The sequence below is a fragment of the Ahaetulla prasina genome, chromosome 1, assembly GCF_028640845.1.
Source record: "Ahaetulla prasina isolate Xishuangbanna chromosome 1, ASM2864084v1, whole genome shotgun sequence".
Lineage (NCBI taxonomy): Eukaryota > Metazoa > Chordata > Lepidosauria > Squamata > Colubridae > Ahaetulla > Ahaetulla prasina.
In genome coordinates, this window is record NC_080539.1 from 360,385,982 (window position 1) to 360,403,787 (window position 17,806).

The following is a 17,806-nucleotide window of genomic DNA, read 5'->3' on the forward strand; positions in this document are numbered from 1 at the left end:
CGAAATCGAAACTTGGCTTACGGTACATAGAATAGACACAATGGGAGCGCAATTCGCTTTCTTAAAGCCGCGTTCCTTTGGGGCTGCAGAAGTCCGGGATCCGCTCCCTTCCCCGACTCCCACCCCACCCCGGCAATCACAACCCCACCACCACACACCTACCGTGTGATTTCGACACGATTCCCAGCGCTTCGCGGTCACTTGGATGGTTTGGTTCGCTCTCTGCAAGGGGGACAACATGCCTCCATCCGGCCAGTCCTCCCCTTCGTGTTGAATCACCAAGCGCGCTAGTCCGGCCGCTAAAATGAGGATGATAGCAAACTCGGCTATGGAAAGGGCGGCCCACGGCTTCCAAGCATCCCAGCGGAATCCAGGCTGGCCTCCTTCCTCCTCCGTGGCCATGGCTGGTTTGGGTGGCCGATCCCCGGCGGGTCCCCTTAGCCAACCGCGGGACTGGAACGGAATCCTTCGGTCAATAGAAGGGGAAAAAAAATAACAGATTAAAAAGCACTAGCGGGTTTTTTTGGGGGGGTTGGGGGGGACTTCTCCAAACAGCAGACCTTGACCCTTGGGATCAGAGGCCATGGTGAGGCTCTCTTTTTATCCCCATTGGGTTTGATTTCTGTCTTCCGACAGGCAAAAGAAAGAAGAGGCTGACATGTTAAAGGCATGTTAGACCTTGACCCCAGGAAACTCCCCCCACGAACCTCACACACACACCCCGCAAAATTGCCAGATTTGACGGAAAGGCGGTAGAATTACAACCAAAAAAGCCCCAAGCACGTTCAATTGAAAATCCTGCTAGAGGAGGAGTGCAAGCGGCGACCCGCTTAAAGCAGCTCTCCGCCGCCTCCGAGACCGTCCGCAAAGAGCAGGAGAAGGGCGGCTCGTGGGCAAAAAGGCTTCCCGGGGAACGCCTGTAGAAGTGGACCTTGGTTTCCGTTCTCTTCCCAGAACCTCGGGTCTCCGCGCCCCCAGAAACAACTTCTTCTTCTTCTCCTCCTCCTCCTCCTCCTCCTCAGCGGAGCCGCAACAAAAAAACGCCCAACCAAGCGCAGCGGAGAGGCGCTCCTGGCGATTTAAGCGCAAAGCGCCCGCAGCTGCAACCACTCCCAGCTCTCCCGCCCACCTGCTACCTGAGCCGAAAGGGAGGGAGGGAGAGAGAGAGAGATTGAGATGGACTGGAGCCGGCCGCAATTGCTTCTGGGAAATGAAGTCCTGCCGGAGCTTTGGTCAAAGGTCCGCCTCCCGCGAACCGCCGGCTTCAGAGAGAAGCGCCGGCGGCGTTTCCCTTCCTCGCCTCTTATTGGTTTGTCCAGGTGTTACTCCCGTTGCTAAAGCGGGCTTGCCTTTCAGCAGCTGGCTAGGACGGGATTTTCGGAAGTTTTCCTTCGTTCGTTATCCCAAACCGCTTGCCAGAAAGTCGCTGTTGTGATTGGGTGATGGGCTGTGTATCATTCTCTAAAGCAGGGGTGTTCAACCTTGGCAACTTTAAGCCTGGCGGACTTCAACTTCCAGATTTAAAGTTGCCAAGGTTGAAGACCCCGGCTCTAAAGGAAACACACACACCCCTTCTAGACCATTTGGAATAATTTATCCAGGTGTGGGAAGCGCTGGACTACGCTGTAGTCCTTGGTTTACTCCACGCTATTCCAGAAGGTGGTATTTATGAACCGCATAAAGTGCTAAATTCATACTATACAACTGAAGATAGTAAGGGGGAGGTTGGCTATATTTGTGGGTCTGGGAATACACAGCCCAAGGAAAAGCCTTTTTCCCTGTTGGAAGAAATATCCATCTGGGTTCAGTTCCAAGTGAGGACAAAGACACTGGAAGCATGGAGGCTGCTTGGAAAGATGGTTTAATGGTGGCCAGGATCACATGGCTCGAGTTCCTGAACAGAAAAGGGCTGAGATCCTGTGTGCTCCCTGGCTTTATGCTTTTTCTGAGCTTTGAACTTCCTGAGGCACAAGAAGAGTACCCTGATTGGCTGTCAGACTCCCAGGGGGTGGGGGTCTTAGCTAGCCTTGCTGGCTGATGTAATCTTCCCAGGTGTCATGTGGTGAGTTTCTGTTGCTAGATGGGTTCTATTATGTTGCAGATGATGATGGCCCATTGACAAAGGTGAGGAGAATGAGTTTCTACCTTTGACCCATTGACAAAGGTGGGGGGGGGAGTCAGGAAGCTGCTTTGTCTTTAAAACATGTTTCTCCATTTCTCATCCAGGGAAATATATTCTGCCTTTTTAAATATTTTCTAAAATATTTCATTCTTCTAGGAGGGGGGTGGGTGCTAAATTCCTACAGTTCTAAAAAAACGCTTTGTTATTCCCAACAATTTGAGTGTGAGCTTCATTTATCACACTAATTATTTATTTCCCATGGTTTATATTTCTCCCCAGTTTCTGTCTCCTACATTTCTTTCTTGCAGACCAAGTTCAAGCATAGTGACAAAACTATGGATTACTGTACAAAACAATTAGATTCACACAGCAGAGGATGCCATAATAATGATTCACAATGGCAAGAGTTTATTATGCTGTATATTGCATAGGCTGCTGTAATATTTCAGTTGGTACAAGTCTAAGCGGCCTCCACCCAATTTATGCCTCTTTTAAAATATTTTAAAGTTTTACAGAGAACATTGTAGGAATTTAGCACCCACCCCCCTCCTAGAAGAATGAAATATTCAGGAAGGAATATATTATACCTTCAGGAAGGAATATTATACCTTCCTGGATGAGAAATGGAGAAACATATTTTAAAGACAAAGGAGCTCCCTGCAACTTCCTGACTCCCCCCCACCTTTGTCAATGGGCCATTAAAAGCCTCAGCTAAGCTCACTCATTCTCCCCACCTTTGTCAATGGGCAATTAAGGCTTCAACCAAGCTCACTCAATCCCCCCATGATTTGCAACACAATACAACTGAAACTCACCACATGGCAAGGCTCAAGCAAGCTTGAGAGACAGCCAGCAAGGCTAGCTAAGACCCCCACCCCCTGGGAGTCTGACAACCAATCAGGATACTCTTCCTGTGCCCCAGAAAGGTCAAAGCTCAGAAAAATCATAAAACCAGGGAGCACACAGGATCTCGGGCCTTTTCTGTTCAGGATCTCAAGCCATGTGATCCTGACCACCATTAAACCATCTTTCCAAGCAGCCTCCATGTTTCCAGTGTCTTTGTCCCCACTTGGAACTGAACCCAGATGGATATTTCTTCCAACAACATGAAATAACATAATAAGTAAAGGGGAAAAAAATCAGAAAAAGGGTAAAAGAATAGAATGAAGAGTTCCATTAAATGTTACATTGTAGCCTATGACATCATTTCTGTTGTAAATGTTGTACCTTGATGGAGGTCTCTTTTCTTTTATGTACACTGAGAGCATATGCACCATGAAAAATTCCTTGTGTGTCCTGTTGGAAGAAATATCCATCTCGGTTCAGTTCCAAGTGGGGACAAAGACACTGGAAACATGGAGGCTGCTTGGAAAGATGGTTTAATGGTGGTCAGGATCACATGGCTTGAGTTCCTGAACAGAAAAAGGGATGAGATCCTGTGCACTCCCTGGCTTTATGCTTTTTCTGAGCTTTGAACTTTCTGGGGTACAGGAAGAGTACCCTGATTGGTTGTCAGACTCCCAGGGGGTGGGGGTCTTAGCTAGCCTTGCTGGCTGATGTAATCTTCCCAGGTGCCATGCGGTGAGTTTCTGTTGCTAGATGAGTCCTATTATGTTGCAGATGATGATGGCCCATTGACAAAGGTGGGGAGAATTAGTTTCTCCAGTAGTAAATATTCTGACTGTCCCTGTCCCCATCTATTCTCAAGGCCTCCCAAGTGCCAGCTGATTGGGAGGGAATGGAGATTTTACAGTATCCTTCCCCTGCCATGCCCAGCAAGCCACGCCCAACAAGCCATGCCCATAGTGAAAAAAATTGAATCCCACCACTGGAACACCCTGAAAAAAAACCCTGCTAGTAGGAGTTGTTGACCTAGGGCAGGGGTGTTATACTTGTGGCGTCACGTGACATATTGCGACTTTTTTCACCTTTGCTAAACCAGGGGTGGGCATGGCCAGCACATGACGCATCCGGCCCACGAGTGGGCCACGAGTTTGAAACCCCTGGCCTAGGGTGCTGGAGTGGGTTGTGAGGAAAAGGCTTCAGTGTGCAATTTATTAAGGTCTTATCAATTTCAGGTGATGCTTATTAATTTTACCCTGGGAAAAGATGCTCAGTTGGATATTAAAACCGGGTTTCTCAACCTGGGTTATATGGTACCCTAGGTTTCTGTGAGAGGTCTCTAAGAATTCCTTGGGAGATCTTGATTTATTTTAAAAAAAGCAGAGACCAAACAAAAAAATCTCCAATCCTGGGTTTTCCCACTAGGGTGTGCTAGAGTGTGCATGCACAGGGAAGTGGGGGGTGGGGGCAGGGACCATTCACATGCAAACAGGGAGGTGAGCATCTCAGGGCAGGGGCAAGAGATCTGGAAGCCATCTTGGAATACGGAGAAGGAGGCAGAGGAAAGGAAGAAGTTTCTTTATCTTTAGTTTAAGAACACTTGTTATTGCATATTTACAGGCCTCCTATGCATGAATATAATAATTTCGTAACTTCTGACCTATATTTGAGCCTCAATGTGCAGTGGGTTCCCCCCAAGGCTTGAAAAATGTTTCAAGGGTTCCTCCAGGCTCAAAAGATTGAGAACAGCTGCTCTTAAAATCAGGCACCATTTGATTTTAAGGCTATGACTACCGGACAGAGGATATGACAATAAAAAGGAGGACATTGTTCTCTTTTCGTTTGGTAACCCTGTAGATCAGGGCAGAGGTGGGTTTCAGCAGGTTCTGAACAGTTCTGGAGAACCGGAAATTTTGAGTAGTCTGGAGAACTGGTAGTAAAAATTCTGACTGGCCCCACCCCCATCTATTCTCTGCCTCCCAAGTCCCAGCTGATCAGGAGGAAATGGGGATTTTGCAGTAACCTTCCCCTGGATTAGGGAGGGAATGGAGATTTTACAGTATCCTTCCTCTGCCACGCCCAGCAAGCCACACCCACAGAACCGGTAGTAAAAATTTTTGAAACCCACCACTGGATCAGGGGTGTCAAATTCTATTCCATTGAAGGCTGCATCAGAGTTGTGTTTGACCTTGGAGGTGGCTGGACATGGCTGGGGTGGGTGTGACCTCCTCAATGTCACTCATATCGGGGGTGCCTGTGGTGGAACAAGTGTTCTGCCAGTGAAAATGCACACTACCCTCCCTAGATCTGCTGGCAGAGGGTTGCAGGAGGCGGTCGCAGCCAAAACCGGAGCCTGTTTTCACTGACAGAGGCACCATGGGCCGGTCCTTCGTTGTTACCAGGGAAACCCTGAGGGTCAGATCTGCCAGCCGCCGGCCTTGAGTTTGATGCCTCTGATATAGATCTACCTTGGAGCTGAAGCAGAACTGACCGATAGCCAGATTCTACAAGGCAAGGAGGCTATACCAATGATAAATCTTTCCAGCTTAAAAAGTACACCATTTAAAATGTTGCTAGTTGTTTTAGGGTTAATACTTGTTTACTGGATTCTAAGCTCCCTTGATTGGATTGTTTTATAATTGTTTCTTGCTGACTTTTTTCTTTCTTTCATCCTACAGATTGGAAAAGGCAAATAAGAACAACAATGAGTCACAAGGAACCACAATCAGGAAACAAACCGTCAACAGCGTAGCTCCTGAAGTATTGGTATTCTATAGCTATTCCAAGTAGTCCTGGTTCATTTATATATTATATCCATTTGTATAGCTGCCTATCTGAACTATATGATTTTGGACCAGTGGTGAAATGTAAAATTTGTTACTACCAGTTCTGTGGGCGTGGCTCGGTAGTGGGGTAATGTGACTGGGTGGGCATGGCCAACTTTTTTTTTACTTTTAAAAGCATTTTTTCTTCGGCCGAAGAGGTTGTAGAAAAAATGCTTTTAAAAGGCTCTGACGATCCCAGCTGAACCGCACTTTCATCAGAGGCTTTTTTTTTTTACTTTTAAAAGCATTTTTTTGGCAGAAGAAAAAAAGCTTTTAAAAGTTTTAAAAAAAACCTCTGATGATTGCGCGGCTCAGCTGGGCATGGGGGGAGACAGGGATTTTTGCTACTGGTTCTCTGAACCACCTGCCACCATCGCTACCGGATCAGGTGATCTGGCCCAAACCGGGAGCATTTCACCATGCTTTGGACAGTTCACAACTGCTAAAATGCAACCCCAAACAATAGACAAAATGTATTGAAAGAGCATATAAAACATAAACGCCATATTAAATATCATATTAAAGCCATATAATGTAATCAGCAGCCAAAATACAGAATATTCAGCCATATTTAATGCGGCCATTGAACAGATTCTGCTGTGCAACTGGATCTCCAAGTGGCAAAATTCAGCTTCCAAGCCTTACAAAGGGCTGGCTTAGGGTTGAACTTAGAGGTCCTTGGTGCTCTCTGAGCTTGGTGGTTTTCTTGCAGATGTTTCATTACAAACTAGGTTACAACATCAGTGCTAAAGTGCATGAGATACAAGACATTTGGAGATGGAACAGTGCCCCCATGTCCCTGTTGCCTGCTTAGAAGTCAATATGCAAATGTCCCAAGCTCTAACACACATATTCTCTCTCTCTCTCCTTTGGCATCACATAGTAGACACAAATTCAGCCACAGTTTGCCAATGGCCCATGAACAATGTTATTGTAGGAGATGACCAAGCTAGCCTGAAAGAGGGGTCAAATGCATCATAAGTCACAAGTCCTTGTACATCTACAAGAGATCTAAGTCCTACCTACCTTGAATGCCTCTCTTATCTCCCGCTCATTTCCTTTGACCGTTAGTTGGTCAGATTCTTGTAAAGAGCTTAAGTTTGCAATAAATCTTTAAGAGCTACAGTGGCGCAGTGGTTAGAGTGCAGTACTGCAGGCTACTTCTGCTGATTGTTGGCTGCCTGCAGTTCAAATCTTATCAGGCTCAAGGCTGATTCAGCCATCCATCCTTCCGAGGTCAGTAAAATGAGGATCCAGATGCTGACTTTGTAAATCACTTAGAAAGGGCTGTAAAGCACTGTAAAGCGGTATATAGAGTAAGTCTAAGTGCTATTTCTATACCAGTGATAGCGAACCTTTTCGGCACTGAGTGCCCAAACCAGAACGTGCGTGCATGTGTGTGCGCAGGAGTGTGCCGGCCCGCTTGTCTTCTTGTTTCCGGCACACGTATGTGCAACAGCCAGTTGGTCTTCACATGTGCCAGAGCACCGGAAACCTGAACACCAGCTGGCCGGTGCGTGCATGCCTGTTTTTTGCACATTTTATGCCAATTTTCGGACCATTTTCAGGCCCCAAAACAGCCTGTAAACGGCCCCAAAAATGGCCCAAAAAGTAGTCTGTTTTTTGGCACTCTGGCAGCTGCGAAGACCAGCTAGCTAGAAACCGGAAGAGCAGCTGGCGACAGCACGCGTGCCCACAGAGAGGGCTCTGCGTGCCACCTCTGGCATGCGTGCCATCGGTTCGCCCACCATCATGATGCTATACTCATTTGAACTGCCTGAAACTACTGATTTTCCTGATGCTTAATAGTTTTCTGCATTTTTGTACTTCATTGACAACTTTCCCAACTTTTTGTATCCAGTAACAGACTCCAGTATATATCAAGACCAAAACATAGGAAACCCACCAGGAGAAATGAGATACCATGAAAAGTTTTTATTTTCCAGGAGTGCAAGAGAGACAGGTAAATGCTGGCCCTTAAGTGACTACAAAGTGTTTTAGTGTTAAAATGATGATGAGCCGTTTGAACCCACAGTCACACCTCCAACAGTTGGAAAAGCTTTGAAGAGCAGAGGAGTATCCCCCAAACCAATTGTCCGCCCTGGAAGTGCAGATAAAAAAGGCTGAAATGTCCATCTCTTGTCCACCAAGCTATAGGAAGAGGAGAAGTTCAGCAAGGATGAAGGGCAGAAAAACCAGGTTGAAATCACTAAGGATGCCTTTGTCGCATGGAATATCATTTTCTTGTCTCTGCTTTGCAACCTCTTGCCGATATTTCTCAAAATTGATTCTGGGGAAATAAATAATTGGTCAAATTAGATTCGAAAGTGAACACTGTAAAGGCACAGACTTCAAGTGACTGCCAGCAAGATTCTGCATTTATTTTTGCAATAGCTACCAGAGAAGAGAAATGAAGGAAGTTCTTACTGCTTTAGGAATGGAGGAGGAGCCAACCAATGCATGAGCTGGAAGGGAGTTTAGAGATAATCTAATCCAGCCCCAGGGTCAGTTTTACAAAATCCACTAAACCAGTGTTTCTCAATCTTGGCAATTTTAAGATGGGTGGACTTCAACTCCCAGAATTCCCCAGCCAGCTTTCCTGATTTGGGAATTCTGGGAGTTGAAGTCCACCCTTCTTAAAGTTGCTAAGGTGGAGAAACACTACCCTAAACTATCCACCATTTAGGGCCTATATTTGAAAATGTCCAGTGTGTCAGACGATTTTCTCAGATGTGAATTTGAGAAGTTCTGATAGTTGCCAAAATAAATTTCTAAGAACTGCCAACCTCCTTCCTGTTAGAGCTGATTTGCGTATTCACACAATAGGAGGATGGCTGAAAGAAGAAACAATGAAGTCAGTGGAAAATGAAACACAAAGCTACAGGGAGTGGAAAAACTTTTGTGAAATGGAGACTTGAAGGAAAAGTCAACAGCTTTCATAATGTCAGGCCAAAATGGCTGGTATGGCAAAATCTCTCTGAATATCCTAGCTCTTGGAAAAAAAAAGACAGATTCTGTACTTTCTATTCCTTTGAAATTAATACATATTGCTAAATTTTATAAATACAGTAGAGAGTTGAATTTCTTACTCCAATGTGAAACGTCAGAAGGCGGCACCCGGAAGGCTCCTTCTAACGTCTTACTTTGGCCATACTGGCTGGGAATTATGAGAGTTGTAGTCCAACACACCAGTTAGGCCCTGAGGAAGACTGTACAGCATTAGGATGAAGCAGTGACTTCTTCCCTTCCTCCCTCTGTCCCTCCCTTAATACTACAGATAGAATAGACTCAATTAACTATTTCTGATGCACTTGGGTTCTTCATGTATATAATGGCTAAATGGAATTGCCACGTTCAAGATAGTAAAACTCAAAATTACTGCTGGGAATACAAATTGCAAAGGGTTCTTGCCTTCATGTGGTCCATTTTTTTCAGAATATTCCTATGGTCTAAGGCAGGGGTCTCTAACCGTGGTCCCTTTAAGACTGGTGGACTTCAACTCCCAGAGTTCCTCAGCCAGCTTTGCTGGCTGAGGGACCCTGGGAGTTGAAGTCCAAAGTCTTAAAGGGACCAAGGTTGGAAACCTCTGGTCTAAGGCAGAGGTGTCAAACTGGCAGCCCAAGGGCTGGATGCGCCTGGATGACCATTGCTGGAAATCTGACCATAAGGCGGATGGATTTTTGACCCAATCCAGCAAGCAAATCTTTGTATTTTTAAGGAGACTAAGGTAAACATATCCTGTTTTATCTGGTTGGTCTTACCGTTCCTCCTGGAATTCACGCTTTGCATCTGCCAACTGTGTTGTTTTGCTGCCGACCTGCTCCAGAAGGTGTTGAATTAGATCTAAGGCAGGAGAGAAGTCCCCATCAGATTTCCATGTAAGCATTTTACATCAGAGGTGGGTTTTAGCAGGTTCTGACCAGTTCTGGAGAACCGGTAGCAGAAATTTTGAGTAGTTCGGAGAACCGGTTACTGGTAGTAAAAATTCTGACTGGCCCCGCCACCATCTATTCTCTGCCTCCTGAGCCCCAGCTGATCGGGAGGAAATGGGGATTTTGCAGTAACCTTCCCCTGGAGTGGGGTGGGAATGGAGATTTTACAGTATCCTTCCCCTGCCACGTCCACCAAGCCACACCCACCAAGCCACACCCACAGCACCGGTAGTAAAAAAATGTGAAACCCACCATTGTTTTACATGGATAATTGCTTTGTATCCCCTCCTTATCTCCTCCCCTTCCCTGAAGTGTAACTTTCTAAATCAGTGCATTCAACAGCTAGTTCCTTTACTATACTAGTACTTTAAAAAAATGAAAGTTTGACCACATTGTTCTGGCTGCCATCTTGACTTTTTGATCACATCTTGCAGACAACCTTGTAAGTATTAAGCTAACCTTGCCTATTCCAAAAGACTAAGGAGTGACCTGGTTAGTTCTTGGAGAGGGAACCAGCAACAATGTAAACTACATTACAAATTACAAATTACAGATTAACAGATTAACAGAGTTGGAAGGGACCTGGTAGGTCATCTAGTCCAACCTCCCATCCAAGCAGACCCTACACCAGGGCTGTCAAACTCCCAGCCTACAGGCTGGATGCATCACACGGTAGCCATGCCCATGCCCGGTTTAGCAAAGGAGAAAAAAGTCCCAATACATGACGTGATACTGCCATGATGATGTGAGTTTGACAGCTCTGCCCTACACCATTTTTGATAGATGGCAGTCCAGTCTCTTCTTGAAAGCTTCCAGTGATGAAGCTCCTACAACTTCTGAAGGCAAGCTTTTCCATTGGTTGATTGTTCTCACTGTCAGAAAATTTCTCCTTATTTCTAGGTTGAATCTCACCTTGTTCAGTTTGCATCCATTATTCCTCGTCTGGCCTTTGGTTGCCTTGAAAAATAGTTTGACCCCTTCCTCTCTGTGGCAGCCCCTCAAATATTGGAACACTGCTATCATGTCTCCCCTGGTCCTTCTCTTCACTAGACTAGCCATGCCCAGTTCCTGTAACCGTTCATCCTATGTTTTAGCCTCCAGTCCAGTGGGGGGTTTTACTTACCTTTGCTACCGGTTCACTTGCGCATGCGCAGAGCGTATTTGATGACATCTGGGTGGGTGGGTAGAGCCTCCCGCCACCGCTACCAGTTTGCCTGAACTGGGGCGAACTGGTAATAACCCACCACTGCTCCAGTCCCCTAATCATCCTGGTTGCTCTTCTCTGCACTCTTTCTAGAGTGTCAACATCTTTTTTATAGCGTGGTGACCACATTGTTAAGTACGGTATGGCTAATCTAATGAAAACAAGGACTCGGGGTGACATGATAGCAGTGCTCCAATATCTAAGGGACTGCCACAATGTTGGGTTTCAAAAAATTTTACTACCGGTTTTGTGGGCGTGGCTTGGGCATGGGGTGGCTTGGTGGGCATGGCTTGGTGGGCATGGCAAGGGAAAGATACTGTAAAATCTCCATTCCCTCCCAATCAGCTGGCACTTGGGAGGCCTTGAGAATAGATGGGAATAGGGACAGTCAGAATATTTACTACTGGTTCTCTGAACTACTCAAAATTTCCGCTACTGGTTCTCCAGAACTGGTCAGAACCTGCTGAAACCCACCTCTGGGCTGCCACAAAGAAGAGGGAGTCAAGCTATTCTCCAAAGCACCTGAGGGAAGGACAAGAAGCAATGGGTGGAAACTAATCAAGGTGAGAAGCAACTTAGAACTAAGGAAAAATTTCCCGATAGTGAGAACCATTAACTAGTAGGATGACTTGTTTTTAGAAGTTGTGGATGCTTCAACACTGGAGGTTTTTAAGAAGAGATTGAACATTTAAAAAAAATCCCGTAGGGTTTCCTGCTTGAGCAGACAGTTAGACTAGAAGACCTCCAAGGTCCCTTCCAACTCTGTGACACTGTACATTGGGAATTTGCAGAATCCCAGAACAAGGCCATGGCAACATACTTCCAAATTCTTGCCTGAAAAGTTAGCAGCCTTATGGTCTGGTACCTCTATCCAATCCAACGAATTTGAAACACCCCCAACTGTATACATTTGTTTCTCTCAACTGAAGATGGAAAACATTGTTGCTGAGTTCTAATAATTGTGTTTAGGGGTAATTGGGATGGTACGTGGACCGTTGAAAAGATAAAACTTTAATGTATGATACTGGTCAGGAAACCAGGAAATTGTGAGTTCTAGTTCTGCCTTAGGCATGAAAGCCAGCTGGGTGACTTTGAGCTAATCATTCTCTCTTAGGCCAACTCACCTACAGAGTTATTTTTGTGGAGCAAGTAGGAGGGGAGGAGCATTAGATATGTTTGCTGCCTTGAGTTACTTAGAAAGTAATAAAGCCTAGAAAACAAAACTCAAATAAATAAGTATATTCAGAACTTGACTAAATTCCAATGCACCCATGTTTAAACAGAAAGTGAACATGTACAATTTTTGTTCAATTATACCTAATGATCACCTTCATGAAAACTTATGCATTTATGAGCAAATATGACTGATAAAAGATGTGAAGTCAAAATGCGAGACTTATATTTCCAGCCCAGGAAGACAGAACTAGAAATGAACTTTCTCATGTCTTAGAGGACTTGAGAAATGGGAGCCAGCAAACCCAGAGCCAAATTCTTCATTTTGATGGATGAAGGTTTGTTCATGCTTGCGGGATTGTTTTCACACTCCATTGGTCTAGTTCTGGAAGGAATCTCTTACATATCCCTTTTCTTGCCTCACCTTTGAGTTTCTGTCCTTCTGCAGCTTGTTGGGTGATTGTTGCCATGAAAGACGTAATATTTTCTTGAATATTGTACTAGAAATGAAAATAAAGATTAACCAACTTATAATGCTGGAAATTGGAAAAACAGGCTTTGGACAGGGCTATCGTTATTTATCTGTGTATTAGATTTATGTGATGCCCATCTCATTCAGAACCAACTCTGGGTGGCTCTGAGAGATATAAATTTGATTAGCAAACAAACAAATGCTCATTTCACAGTTGGGCAAAAAATTGACTTTTGAGAGGATTGGACTACAAGTCCCAGGAGGCTTTGCAACAGACAGGAAGAGAACTGGAGGAGTGCTAGGTATCCAAGTCTTCTAAGAGAATACAATAACCGAGGATAATTGGTGTTCTGCAAGGCAGCCAGGGAGCCAGGGTAGTCAAAAAAGTCAAAACAGCAGTCACAATTGTGCAACTGAAATGGTTTTTCATGTGTTGTAGATTGTGGTGCTCCTAAAAACAATAGGGCCCTGATTGCACAATCAGGGCTACCTTCCTGACTTCCCTGACACTTTTTTTAAGAGAGTCCTGAATCCCGAATGACAGGTAATCTTGATTTATGACCACAATTGAGACCTTAGTGAATCACGGGGTCATTAAGTGTATCCCGTTTTCCTTCTTGAGGCACACCCTTCCTCTTTTTTATGGAAAAGACTGTGCCCTTAAATCTCCCACTTCGCAGCTCACAACAGAAAGCCTGCATTTACTGAGATTGCAGGAAAATAGTAGGGCCTCCCTGCCCCCCAGTGGGAAAATCCACTTTGCAGGTCTGTTTCATGTTTGATCCTTAGCATTTTCAAGAAATGGATTGATGTCCCAGAAAAACTGGGTTTGTGCCCGGTTTGTGGAAGCACAATGACCCGCACAGCAGGCTGGACAACTTTTAGTCTGCACAGAAGAAATGACAGAAGAGAATCTCTCCCAAAGCTTGTGTGTCCCTCACCTCCCTGGTCTCTACTTTAAAGAAACAAGGGGGTTGAGTCACATTCCTGTGCTAATATGGTGTAGGGTTTCCTGCCTAGCCATGGGTTTTTTTTTTAATTTGCATTTATATCCAGTCCTTCTCCGAAGACTCAGGGCGGCTTACACTATGTCAAGCAATAGTTTTCATCCATTTGTATGTTATATACAAAGTCAACTTATTGCCCCCAACAATCTGGGGCCTCATTTACCTACCTTATAAAGGATGGAAGGCTGAGTCAACCTTGGGCCTGGTGGGACTTGAACCTGCAGTAATTGCAAGCAGCTGCTGTTAATAACAGACTGCATTAGTCTGTTGAGCCACCAGAGGGTTGGACTAGAAGACCTCCAAGGTCCCTTCCAACTCTGTTGTTGTGTTATGTTATGTTATATTATGTTATGTTATGTTAAAATGTTATAAGGGTGATTTATGCTACTTCTACTAATTCTTGTTATGAATCAGCAACTTTGACGTTTGCCACATATGCCTTCATTGTTAAAAACAGCAATCAAGCCACCATTTTCCTCTTTCCCATATCTAAGTTCCATTTTTATGTGTGCATTTGCGTTGTCCTGTGATATATTGTGGGGTTACGTGTCAGCAAGCACAATATGTTTAGAAATCCACAGTACAGCACTTAAACAATTCATCTTAAATTTTAAACCGAGTAGACTAAACAATTTGGGGTAGGATCTATCTATCAGGACAATAAATGTTTTTTTCCCCCAGCTGTCAGTTAGATTACCAGAGCACCAAACATTTCCACCAATTTCCCCCCACCAGCCTTCGATGATTGCTTGGAGGTTTAATCAATGATGCAGTGGTGTCACCAGGAACAAATCAATATTTTTGGCTCATTTCTTGAAATCTCTGGGGTGGGGGTTGAAAGTGCAAAGCATTTTGGTAGTTTGGGGATCCAAGAGACCATTCCTTGTACTGCCCAAAATTGGCAGCCAAACCTAACATGAGCTATGGGCTGCAGACAAGGAGCTGGAGAAAAACTATTCTTGGAATCCAGCATTAAAGGCAATTCTGTGTCAGCTTGTTGTGACCTTGTCAAGACTGTTACTTTTGCTTTACAGCTATTTATCTCCTGATGGATTTCTGTGTGTAAGTTCCAGAAAAGTAAGTAAGTAAATAAGTAAGGAAGGAAGGAACTAAGTCGACCCTGTTCAGATGTTTTGAACAACCACTTCCATCATCCCCCACCAAATGGCAAAGGATCAAAAACTTCAGAAGGCTTCCAGGTTGAGATAAAACGTGTCAGTGGAAGTAAATTAAGATATCCCTGGCTTCTCTGTAGATTTGCATTCATCTATTTTTCTGAGAGATGAACTACTGTTCTGAAGGCCTTTTCTTATTCATACCTAACCACAAAAGTAATGCAGGCCAGAAACTTCTTTTTCTGCTCTTTTCCCCTATTATTGCCTTTATCTTGCCTTGGCTCATGAGTAAAGCAGGCTTAAGTTATCCTCAGCAATACTGGTTGCAGTGTTTTGCAATGCAAAATTGCAAAGCAATGTTTTCTCTTTTACTCTAACACTCTACCCCACCCCAAGGACAGCCTTGAAGCATGTGTAAGAACTATTACGCTTTGTCCACCATTATCCTGAAGGAAAATCGGAAGATTACAAAGGCTGGGAACAGAAGAATCAACTACAATTTCCAGAATTCCCCAGCCAGCACAGCTGGCTGGGGAATTCTGGGAGTTGAAGTCCACACCTCTTCAAGTTGTCACAATTGAGAAACTCTGGCTTGTTGTGACCTTGTCAAGACTGTTACTTTTGCTTTACAGCTATTTATCTTCTGATGGATTTCTGTGTGTAAGTTCCAGAAAAGTAAGTAAGTAAATAAGTAAGGAAGGGAAGGAAGAAAGGAAGGAAGGAAGGAACTAAGTCGACCCTGTTCAGATGTTTTGAACAACCACTTCCATCATCCCCCACCAAATGGCAAAGGATGAATGAATTAGGATCAAAAACTTCAGAAGGCTCCCAGGTTGAGATAAAACGTGTCCGTGGAGGTAAATTATGATATCCCTGGCTTCTCTGTAGATTTGCACCCATATATTTTTCTGAGAGATTCCCTCAGAGAATCTGAAGGCCTTTTCTTATTCACACCTAACCACAAAAGTAATGCAGGCCAGAAACTTCTTTTTCTGCTCTTTTCCCCTATTATTGCTTTTATCTTGCCTTGGCTCATGAGTAAAGCAGGCTTAAGTTATCCTCAGCAATACTGGTTGCAGTGTTTTGCAATGCAAAATTGCAAAGCAATGTTTTCTCTTTTACTCTAACACCCTACCCCACCCCAAGGACAGCCTTGAAGCATGTGTAAGAACTATTACGCTTTGTCCACCATTATCCTGAAGGAAAATCGGAAGATTACAAAGGCTGGGAACAGAAGAATCAACTACAATTTCATGCTGGTAGAATTTTTTTTTTTTTTCTGATTCAAGGACGGGTAGAGTGGGCGAAGACCCTAAAACACACAATGAGAACCGCCCTCCCCAATGCCGTGCTTTCCCGATCCGCTGAGACTACAATTTCCAGAATTCCCAGCCAAACTATCCTGCAGGGTGAATTGTGGAAGTTGCCATTCCCATCAATCTGGATGGCATCCCAGCTGAGGGATTGGAATTCTTTGAGGAAAACAATTAAGGTAGGTACTTTGCCTTTAAATATTATTAAAATATTTTACCAGCTCAGCCTGGCAGGAGTTCCAGTGCCCTTCCATGGTTGTGAGGTTGTACTTCACAATTCCCAGTTGCTCCCGTAACTGGGAGCTTCCCTGTTCTGCCTTCTCCAAAAGCCGTATCTTTTCTCTCAAAGTCTGGTTAGTGGTGGCCAAGGTAGACTTGAGGTCTTGGTTTGCCTTTCTTTTCGTCTCCAGACGACGTTCTGTCTCAATCAGCGTCTGATTGCTAGACAGCAGTTGTATCCACATGGCATCCCTTTCCTGAGCTTTGCTTTCCAGAGCCTCGTGGACCATTATCTTTTCGTGGCGTTCCTGCGTGTACAAAATCAGGAAGACGACAAAGCACAACAGGAAAAGGACCGTGGCGATTCCCAAGCAAAGGGCGCATGCCTTCCCAGTCTTTCCTTTTGCAGATAGGAGCGGGATATCTCTTCCACCCATGGCAACGGAAGATCTTTGGAAGCCAGCAAAGACACTCTGCCCTTGCCACTCCAAGGCCTTGGAGGTTTGTTGCAATTGTGTGCTTCGGAGGGCCCTCCTCTCTTCAAGTGCTTACCTCATCGGGGCTTCCTTTCCAAGAGTTTCAGGATTTGGCAGAAAGGTCAGATCAACACAGAGCAGCCGGTATTTTATATCGAAACCTCCCTGCTCATACTTTTGCTGCGTCCCCACTTGCATTTAATGAGTCCCCTTCCCCCTCCAGTCTGGGCCTGTCTTCCTTCCAGGAGAGGGACAAGCCTAAAACATCCTTAGCTGCTGCAGTGTTCAAAGAAATGTTCTCCCTGGTGCCATCCAGGGGTGAAATCCAGCAGGTTCTGGAGAACCAGTAGCGGAAATTTTGAGTAGTTCGGTGAACCGGCGAATACCACCTCTGGCTGGCCCCAGAGTAGGGTGGGAATCAGTGGTGGGTTTCAAATTATTTTACTACCGGTTCTGTGGGTGTGGCTTGGTGGGCGGGGCATGGCTTAGTGGGTGCGGCTTGGTGGGTGTGGCAAGGGAAGGATACTGTAAAATCTCCATTCCCACCCACTCCTGGGGGAAGGATATTGCAAAATCCCCATTTCCTCCCGATCAGCTGGGACTTGAGAGGCAGAGAATAGATGGGGGTGGGGCCAGTCAGAATTTTTACTACCAATTCTCCGAACTACTCAAAATTTCCGCTACCGGTTCTCTGGAACTAGTCAGAACCAGCTGAAACCTGCCTCTGGTGGGAATGGAGATTTTGCAGTATCCTTCCCGTGCCACGCCCACCAAGCACATCCACCAAGCCACACCACACCCACCAAGCCACACCCACAGAACCGGTAGTAAAAAAAATTGGATTTCACCACTGGTGCCATCCAAAGTCATCATCCAGTGGGCAAGATCTGTGGGGGCTTTATTACAGGGTGGGGTGGGGGACAAAGTCAGGGACTATAGTGATTGCGAAAGGAGGAAGAAAGGATTGGCAGCAGACAGGGAGAACCTTGTGCCTTTATTTAATTGTTTGTTTGTTTGTTTATGTCGGTTTGGACAAGTGGTTAAGGTTTTAAGCAGAGGTAAGATTCACTTACCTTCCCTACCAGATCACAAATGTGAGTGCACG

General features: G+C 45.1%; 1 protein-coding gene across 2 annotated transcripts in view; it reads right to left on the reverse strand.

Moving 5' to 3' along the window:
- Positions 1-7,696: 7,696 nt before the first annotated feature.
- Positions 7,697-17,806, reverse strand: part of LOC131188210 (tropomyosin-like) — a 32,231-nt gene continuing 22,121 nt past the window's right edge. The window contains exons 1-4 of one of the 2 annotated variants that reach the window (XM_058163304.1): positions 16,225-17,051; positions 12,524-12,599; positions 9,552-9,633; positions 7,698-8,080 (exon numbers count right to left, since the gene is read on the reverse strand). In XM_058163304.1, coding sequence (XP_058019287.1) covers positions 7,942-8,080; positions 9,552-9,633; positions 12,524-12,599; positions 16,225-16,662 — 735 coding nt within the window. In that variant the 5' untranslated portion in view covers positions 16,663-17,051 and the 3' untranslated portion in view covers positions 7,698-7,941. Of the gene's footprint in view, positions 8,081-9,551; positions 9,634-12,523; positions 12,600-16,224; positions 17,052-17,806 lie in introns of those variants that run through there. The other variant, XM_058163302.1, reaches the window with a different exon arrangement.